At 40.5% G+C, this 9,927-nt stretch overlaps 1 protein-coding gene across 2 annotated transcripts; it reads right to left on the bottom strand.

The window, feature by feature from the left end:
• Nucleotides 1-3,005: 3,005 nt before the first annotated feature.
• mnx2b (motor neuron and pancreas homeobox 2b) lies at nucleotides 3,006-7,610 on the bottom strand. Of its 2 annotated transcripts, none has more exons than XM_050046470.1 (3): nucleotides 6,899-7,610; nucleotides 5,412-5,572; nucleotides 3,006-4,063 (listed from the first exon to the last, which is right to left on the bottom strand). In XM_050046470.1, the coding sequence occupies exons 1-3, from the start codon at nucleotides 7,311-7,313 to the stop codon at nucleotides 3,665-3,667; spliced, it is 975 nt and encodes a 324-aa protein (XP_049902427.1). In that variant the 5' UTR covers nucleotides 7,314-7,610; the 3' UTR covers nucleotides 3,006-3,664. The 2 variants fall into 2 exon arrangements, with proteins under 2 accessions (XP_049902427.1, XP_049902435.1); XM_050046478.1 differs by having other exon boundaries at nucleotides 5,412-5,569.
• Nucleotides 7,611-9,927: the final 2,317 nt, after the last annotated feature.

The following is a 9,927-nucleotide window of genomic DNA, read 5'->3' as shown; positions in this document are numbered from 1 at the left end:
AGACTCAGTTAATTTCTCCTTCACATATTTGATGACCTACATGATTGCTGATATAAATAAAAAATATATAGCCTACATGATAACCTTGAGACTTCTATCAGTTTCTTATTGTTTTTGAGCAGACCACATGAAAGCTACAACAAAGTCTGCGTCCCAACAATGTTTGAAGGCACTTCCACTCATTGCACAGCTTTTTTTCCCCCCCTTTCACAAGAGGGGTGTGAGTGTGTGTCCAGCCAGTTAAGGATGCATTTAATCACTATATAAACATGTGACTATGGTCTGAGAGGGGGCTAAATGACACCATATTGCATGTCCTCCAATCTGCTCTTTAATCACAACCCCTACATGGGTGGCCATTAAAATGCCCCGCCGCAGTTACACACACTCATCATGCCGTTGCTCTTGGAAATTAAAATGGGCCCGTGTGACATCACCATCAGGCTTTTGATTGCTTTACTTCCTCTTCATTAACTTAATTATTTGGCTATCAGTAAACCCCACCGAGTAATTAATATCTGAGAGCCTTTGTAATAAATTAAAACTGTGAACTGCTTTTGCTACCAGAAGCAGCGCGGTGGCTGTGAACCAGCAGGGAGGAGTTAAAAGAGATGTGAAGAGTCGAAGAACAAAAAAGTTTCATCTCCATTATGTTGGATTGTTGATGAAAACATGGACCATCTACCTGAGAGTGAGATTTAAGTAGACCTTTGTGGCATTTCTTTCTTTTGTCTTAGTGTAATGTTTGATGGAAATGTTCGTCTGTCTCCTCGATCCAGACTGGAAATTTTGTTCAGACATTCATGTTCCCCAGAGGATGAATCCTGATGTGTTTACTGACCTTCTAGTGCCACCAGCAAATTAACATTTGTGATTTTGAAAGAAATTTCTCTATACAGAAACTGGACTGCAAAATGACAGTCCCATCATTAGTATACTAACACGCCAAACTAAGAAGGTTAACATGGTAAACATTGTACCTGCTGAACATCGGCATGCTTACCGGGTAATTCACAAAACATATAATGACTTGGGCATCACTTGCAACGACTTTCTGCACCATCTCAAGGTCTGATTTGACACTGCAGTTATGATATTACAGCGCAAACACACCCATCATCTTTTGCAGTGCAATTTGCCCTTTCATTGCATCTGATTGCAACTATCCATGAAGCAAAGGATAAATGTTGCGTTCGCACTAAGAACACAGTAGGCAGAACAGTTGCAGAAAGAGAAAACTGAAATTTTCAGAGGACAAGCTACAGGTCCTGATGGACGAGATGTAGAGACCTTCCTCAAAACCTTAGACATGAATTTAGATGTGAACAAGAGAAACCATATTTGGGATTTAATATCCCCAACAACACTACAACACTATTGACTGTAATAATTGCACATTACCTAAAATATATACATGCAAATAGCACACTGGGATGCTAATTGCTTGGCAGCACAGTTATGAGTGCATTTTACCCTCTGCAGGTGTGTTGAGAATTGCCACGCAAGCCTTTTGTGAGTTCACTCCTTGGTGTTTGTTCCTCTTTTTATCTTACAGTTGCATTTCAAGAAGAGCAAGACAACCTCATTCAACTCTGACTTTGGGGACAGGTGGCAATGATATAATGTCTCATTACTGGCTGCACAGTAGCCTACATGCAGCTCACATAATAAAGTTATTCTTATCAACAGGGGTGTAGCACAAAATTCTGTGGCCTGCACATGAACACAGGCATTCTCTATGGGCCCCTAACCACATCCAAAGCTATTCAGTCTAATGAAGCTCAGCATAAGTTCAATCAGGAAGACCTTTCTCATGCTCACCCTTTCACCTTTTTCTCCATCCCACTCTCACTACTCCCTCTAATCCTCTGACTATGGGTGTTCACTCCTCTAGTTATCCAATCACACTTTGCCACGATCTCTCAGCCAATCAGGATGCCACTGCAAAATTTTAAAACTGCTCTCTCTTCTGCTGCTGTCAGCCATCATTTTAGGCAGAATCTTCGCACCTTCCTCCACCCAGGTCACCTCCAGCCATCGTATCCAGAGTCCAGGACAAGCTCTCAAAGACTCATTCCTCTACTCATCCAGATCATCGGCACTTTTCCATCTTCCTCTCATCTCATCTTCACCACCTCTACCACCACCAGTGTCTAGACCCCGGGGGGGGTTCCCTATTCGACTATGGATTCATCACCCTCCTTAAATCAAACCATACAGGGTCTAATCGCCAAAGACTTTCCACATTCTTATTCATTCGTTCACATGTTAATAAATGTTGTTCTACCATAAAAACTGATTGAAATATCTTTAGCCTCGTTTCAATCAAGCAGTCTGGTCCAGTTCAGTTTGTCAGACATTAGAACGATTATTTTTGTGTTTCAATTGTCAAGTTGGGAATGGTACAAATACAACTGCTTCCTACTGTACCGTTTATTGATTCTAAGAGTTGGAGCTAGAAACACTGCAATCCACTGATTGGTCAGGAGAGAATGGTCACTCTTGCTTGACAAGGACTCGGCACACAAACCCGCTATTTTTAAATATCCAATCAATTGCGACGGAGACTCTAAACACCAGCGTATTATTTTTTGTTATGGAAATATTGGTGTGCAGCCCCGTTCTGTGGACAATCAACAAAGTGCAGACGTTCCTCTGCATCGTCAGTGAAAAAGAAATATAGCCTGGTGGAGCAGTGACGCAGTTATTGCTAGCTGGTAACAACCCCACATACATATAAGAGTACCATTTGTGGTGGAAACACAAAACAGATCGAGGATTTAGGTGCATGTACGCACAGGTTATGTAGTAGTTCTAAGAGTACAACACCGGAAGATTTAAGTAGAAATGCAGCTTTTGTGGACCCTCTCAAGACTACTTAGTTCCCCTTTATCCCCCAGTCCTACGCCCCTGCTTATGACTAATTATTTTTATCCATTTATTAATTTTTGATGGCACATACTAATCAAGAACATTGATCAATAACTTATTTTTCAGTTCTTTTTTTAATTTCTTTTTTCCTGTCACTTTTTTATTTCACAGTTACACCACAAACAAGTTTCAGATAAATACACGTATGATTAATCTTTACAATCCTTCAAATAAATTAAGTTCTTTTACATGTAGGCTGAGTGAAGAGAACATCATCTGGAACAAAAGAAATAAAATAAACATCAATATTTACATATTAAATGCACAAAAGTAAAAGTATTAAACCCCAGAACATCTGGAGCAGCAGATGTTAAGCGTGTATTGTTTCTTCAGTCACATCACACAGCTTGTTTGATTTTGTCTTCATGATGCAGTGGAGGCTGCAGCTGCTGTACATTCTCAAGCTGTCTGAATGCATGACTTGTCTCCATCTATGAACCCATGTTCACCGGGTGGAGCTCCAGCTGTCAGCGGATGAGCAACGATGACCAGAAGGTGATTGGCATGAAGACAGCTAAATTTAGGGAGGAAATGAGCACCTTTTTTTTCTCGGCATGCTACAAAATGTACAGTGCTTACAGATGATTTTATTCACAGATTTTTATACAGTGTATTTGTGTCATTTGTGTGTGTTTGGAAATTGTCTTCTCGAGTGCCCACAAACACAAACGTGTCCCAGTGTAATGTCTCTGTGACACTCAGGAAATCAAACCAGTGTTTCCTGGGTGTCTGTTCACAGTCCTGCCCCGATCTTCCTGTCACCTCCTCCTACTTGCACCCCCTCCAGCTCCTCATCAGAGAAAGGGCTGTGGGGACTATAGCCAACGTCGGTGCTGCGCTGCAAGAAGTCCGTGGATCGTGGCATCCCAACAGGAAAACCATGCTGGGCTTCCTCCTCCTCTTCTTCTTCCTCCTCCTCTTCCTCTTCCTCCTCCTCTCCATCCTCCAGATCGAGATCTATCCCTCTGTCCTCTGGACTCACAGCTCTTCTGCTCTCCTCTGATTTGTCGGTGGCTGTTTTTCCTCCACTGCGTAGTCGCTGTGCCTCAGACTGGGCCGAGGCGCTGGCCTGCTCCTTCGCCTTCCTGCTGCGTTTCCACTTCATCCTCCGGTTCTGGAACCAGATCTTAACCTGCCGAGAGACGACAGAGCAAAGACAATGTGTTCACAAGATGGTCACGTTAAGGAAACGTTTGGACAGATTTAGTTATACATTTTTGTTATGACATCTCTCACTTGCAGCTCCAGAACAGAGGTCATTCTAAAAGCTGCCAGTGGTTTATGACATCTTTACAGTATCTCCTCTTTGTGAGGGTCAGTCTTGCAGGAAGTTTCTGCCCTTCGCTAATATTTATTATTCTTTTTTCCACTGACAATAAAGAGCAAATAATTCATTTCAACGACAGTTAAAAATTATTCCTAATTTATCAAAAAATATCTCTGTTCTCCTGCATCTCAGACATGCAACCATGAAAGCACCCTACCTTTAATAATGTACCTTAAATATATCAGTATTTATGATCAAATCTCAAACATAAAATGCAGAGAAAGCAAAAATGCACTTAAATCTTCATTCAGTTCTTTGCTAGATAAATTCAGTTCAGACACTTGAAGCATGTACAGATGGTGACCTACAGTAATGTGTCTATTGTACACTGTGCACCACTACTTGATTTATTTAGCTGTTATTTCAATTAAACCCAATTAAGAATGAAGGTATATTTCAATTTAAAATTTCACTGCTACTAATACTTATCTTTATGCTTTTTGACAACTCATAGTTTGTATTCCTAAGATTCGTGAATGTAAATTTTGGGGAAAACACAGGGGACACGCTCCCCTCAATATTTAGAACATGTGCACTTGCACCCCAATAAAAAATGACAAAATTAAAGACATTTACACAATAAAATGATGCAGAAAAAACACAAATTGGGAAATAAATATTCAAAAGAATGCAGGAAATTAAGTGTTTGATGTTAAATATTTTCCGACACAGGATCCCCTAGCCTTCTGTTCCGTTAAAACAAATTGTACACCCTTGTTAAAATATAGTCTTTTACGATTGTGTTAGAAATGTCATTCATGATTTTATAATCACATTTCTGTGTAATTCTGATTTTGTCGTGTATTTTGTGTCATTTGTTTTATGTCGATGAATATCTCAGGCCAGGACACTGTTGAAAAAGATATTTGATTGATTTTGATTTCAGTCAGGCTTTCCTGGATGAATACAAAATAAATATTGAAATTAATTAAAAGTCTATTACCTGCAGGAGTTAGCCCAAAATGTGTGCCTGCTTTTAGTTACTGAAGTGTGTTTGTCAAAGTCCAGATATCCTGCTGGATGAGCGTGCTGCGGCTGGCCTGTTATGAGATGTGTTGGTTTCTTGCCTCATTCTTGTTTCTGTGAATCATCTTTCTGTGTTTACAGCCTGACGTGAACCTGCTGGCTGGTTTAGCACCTGGTCTCTCCTTACCTGTGTCTCAGTCAGCATGAGTGAGGTGGCCACTTCGAAGCGTTTGGGTCTGGACAGGTACTTGTTGAGCTTAAACTGGTTCTCCAGCTCCAGCAGCTGCTGACTGGTGAAAGCGGTGCGGGGCCTCCTGCACTTCCCCAACAAACCAGACTGAGGGCCTGCTGGAGGAGGAAGAGCAAAGATATCAGACTGTGGCTTCATGTGAGTGGAGAGGTGACATTTATTATTGATTTAATGACAACTTATTTCTCTTTGATAACAGAGAATCATGGATGCACTTAATTTTAATAAACCTTTAAGACTCTTAATGCTGAACACACAATGTCTGAATATTTCTGAAAATTCTGCTTATTTCCTTTAAAGAAGAATCAAGTCTTTAAATGAATTATTTTGCCAGCAACTGCCTCCAGTCTTATTTATATAATACCAAGGACATAGGAAGTTCAATATAATTTTGTGGGTGGGAACAGGCGCACATATGCCCGCACTCTCCCGCCATCATTAACTATAATAGCTTTACTCCAGTTTATTGTTGACGGGGGGACACGGCAGAAGCGGGCGCGGAGGCCATAAAAACACAGGCATGCCATTAACTTAATGAAAATTCAATGAAGGCTTTTGGGATTTTATTGATGAACTACAGCACGTTTTAGGTGTTTGTTTATAGTTTCTTCGTCACACAAAGACAATTTTCATCGGGTTGGCGTTTATAGAGAAATAAATGGGCCAAAATTAAATCATGACACACAGATAAGCAGTGAACCGGGGCCAGTGTGCTTTGCGGGACAATGTGTGGCTGCTATTAACAATACATATAAAGATATCTGGAATTATCTTGAATATTAGACAAAGTATACCTTGGAAAACAAAAATATGTTGTAAATTATAGCCTAATCTTACTGCCTGTGAAATGGATTTGGTAAAAAAAAAAAAATCCAAATGCTAAAACTGCCTGTTTCTGTGTGATCTTAGATGATATCATTATCATTATTATTATTATTATTATTATTAATTTCTCCTATTCATATCTCTGAAGCATATAAAACAACTAATCTGGAGCAGATTATCAGTGATATAATTTAAATATTAAATTAGTGGCTTTGATTTTTCTGGTAGCCTAATTAAAAATACAAACAATAAATAAGCAAAAAACAAAGAAGTGAGTATTAAGAGGCCTGCTATATTTTTTATAATAATTGCAGGTAATAATAATACTGATAATAATAATCTAAAGAGAACATAAGTTAAGTTTAGTCAAAAATTAACTCAGTTTCATTTGAGTGTGTTCATGAGTTTACAGCACCTCAGACCTTCAGAGGTCAAACCATCTGATTAAAAACTGTAAAACCTGATAACGGAAAACGGCTCATGAGTGACACAGATTTGTATTTATGTTTGAGCAATTTTAAAATAACATTTTTGCAAATTAAAAAGTAGGCTGTAAAAATTTGGACCTGTAAAATAATTTTATCAGATCATATACTCACTGCTGTAATCTGGCAGTCGAGGCATCATGATCCCGGCGCGGATCCAGTGCTCCAGGGGCAGAGACCCCGCCATTGCGGCCGCCTTCAGGTGCTCTGGGTAGGTCTGTGTTAGCTGCGTGAAGCCGCTGTACGCGAACGCAGGGTGCTGGCCACCCAGCGCGGATAGCGGGTACATGGGTGCGGGATACATGCCGGGGATTGAAGCGAGTCCTGGATGTGGGAGATTTAGGACACCCGGTTTGTGGATTATTCCTTGAAGTTGTGCGGCCCGCGGAGACGGGGTGTCCGCGCGGCGGCAGGAGACTGGGCTGCCCGCCGGGCTGTCGCTGCTCAAACCGGGGGAGACGTCTCGGCCCACCCGGTTGGTCTCATCAGCGAGCAGGGCGTCGATTCTGAAGTTTTTCGATTTCTCCATGACGGTTCTCCTCAGCTGGACTGCAGAGTCTTAACACAACAAACGTGTGGAGCTTGGCGGGTGCGCACCTGTGCCGTGCGTCAGCGCGCAGAGACCGGATCCTCTTCCAGTCACGAACTCATATAATCTCCTTATGTTTTCCTAAAAGTTATATGCTACTCAAAAATAAGCATTGATAAGTTATCAATTTATATCTTCGCGACTTAGAAAAAACTTTTTCACAGACTCTACATGTGCATCTACTTCCTTAAATTGTACCTGCACATGTCACTCTGCAACATCGCGCCCGCGGTGTTAAACACTAACTTCACAAAGAGGCATGTGTCTCACTCCATCAGCCGACCTCCTCCACCCCTGCAGGCCGGTGTGAGCTGGGATTGGCTGGAGGCTGAGCTGCTCTGACGGGCCTCTAATCAGCTAATTACTCGCTCGTTTCTCCCCCCAGAAAGCATTCAGAGTGAGGTAATGTCCAACCCTTGTCCCGCCTGCAAACACCTTCAACTGCATCAAAGCGCGGAGGTACATTAGAAGATTAGCCGATTGTATTTTCAGTATCTATCTTACTGCCAGCTCCTCATACTCACCACAGATTGCAACTACCTTGCCATAAACAAAGAATTATATCCACTGATTTGATTGTCCAAACTAATTATTAGTGCTGCAAACATCCTCCACACCTTAGCAACAGATATTGGCTGCAGTCTCGGTGTGACTGGGTAGCTACCTCTGATTGGGTGACGTTAAAAACACTGTGTCCACTCCAGTATTTAAATCATTAATATTAATGGCTTGCTTCATGCTCATACTCAGGCCATACCAATGCCATTAAATTTTATGATCAGGAATTGCACACAAACCGTATAAAAGTGTAATGACTTGGCAGAAGAGGCTATAAGTTAATTGGCCTCCTGCTTAAGGTGAACTAATGCCATTTTAAGACCTGAGAAAGTGAAGGCGCATCAACTGAAGTGGAGTCTGACTTATTCTTTTCAACATGCGTGTCTATAAGCTGAACAAAACCTCATGAACATAAGATACAGCAGGGATACTCAACCTGCTTTGCTATGCAGGGGCCACTAATGCAAAATGACAGGAGGCAAGGGGCCAGTTAATCAACAAACATTAATAGTATTTATCTGTAAATAATAAATGAATTGCCTGTTTTCCACATTTCTTTGCTGTCCTCACTCATCTTTACCAAAAGACAAATCCCGTCGTAGCAGCCCAGCACAGGTCAGAGGTGTGTCTAGGATCTGAGGACAGTCTGGGCTTAGTCCGGGCCTCTGTTGGGAGGGTCTGGGGCACTTTTTAAAAAATAAACAAGCTATATTTTCAACTTTTTATGCACCGTATAGCACCCTATTTACATTCAAAGTACAAAAAAAAGAAACATTTATTTTAATTGTGATTCAGGAAATGGTCAGTGGGCCACCTGGCAACCAGATTTGGCCCACAGGCCGTAAGTTGAGTATCACTGGGCTGCAGGTTAAGGTCTTAAAACCTGGTCTGTGCTCAACCAGTGAATAGATGTCAATTAAGACAATGCCTCTTATCTGGGACGTTATTCGAAGCATTTTATAATGAGAATCTGCATGGTGATGCAAAAGGGCCAACACTGATGCTCAACATTTGTAAATAGAGAAGATTAACTTTTTTCAAATGTTGTTTCAGAGACTTCTATTTATTCCTTACTTACCTATTTCTAACCTAATCAAATCTAAATATGCTAAGTGTAAAGATATTGTAATCCTGGAAGCTTATACCCACCAAGTATAAATTTTTAGTTGTAGGCCTATATGTTAAGAAGAATAATAAGATTAAAAATAGCCGACATGACCTCAGTGTCACCCTGCACGTGTGCGACATCTGCTTTAGTTTACTTTATTTAACAGGGGCCATGCACAACACAGTTGTTGAGCCAGAGTTAGCTATATTGCTAATTTGCATCTGCAGCTCCTGACTTCATTCTCCAGAGCTAGCGCAACTGATTGATTAATTGAGCAACACAATTAACCAGCAAAATTTTGATAATTGATTCACGGTTCAGGACAAATTCACTTTCAGCTTCTCAAATATGAGTATTTTCTGATTTTCTTGGTCTTTTTTGAAAGTAAGTGGACTATCTGTAAGTTGTTGGTCAGACATAACAAAATATAACATAACAGGTACTGTACCACATGAGCACTGGGAAGTTATGATGGGCATTTTTCACTATTAACTGAGACTTTAAGGACCAAATAATCAATTGACAAATTAATGAAATGAATTCATAATTAAAACAATTGTTTGTTGCAGTAATTCATGATGATGATTAAATGAATGCTAGGCAGCGATTAACATTAATAAAAAGATTAGTAAATGTGATCAGAATCACAAATAAACTTAACAAACTACCATTATTATTATTATTACTACTAGTATTCCTACAGTTCTGCAAGTGGTTTGTCCAAGTGGTGTTGCCGTACCCTGCAGCTACAGTGTCAAACACTGTACTGTCTCTATTTCATTACTGTCATATGTACTGTTATAGGTTTGGTAAAGTGTTAGTTTGTCACAGTAAATGTCTGAAACTGTCATTTCCTGCGGCCCCCACTCATATGTTGGCTCCCTAAAA

Source organism: Epinephelus moara, chromosome 1 (genome assembly GCF_006386435.1).
Source record: "Epinephelus moara isolate mb chromosome 1, YSFRI_EMoa_1.0, whole genome shotgun sequence".
NCBI lineage: Eukaryota > Metazoa > Chordata > Actinopteri > Perciformes > Serranidae > Epinephelus > Epinephelus moara.
This window is presented reverse-complemented; position numbering and strand designations above follow the sequence as displayed.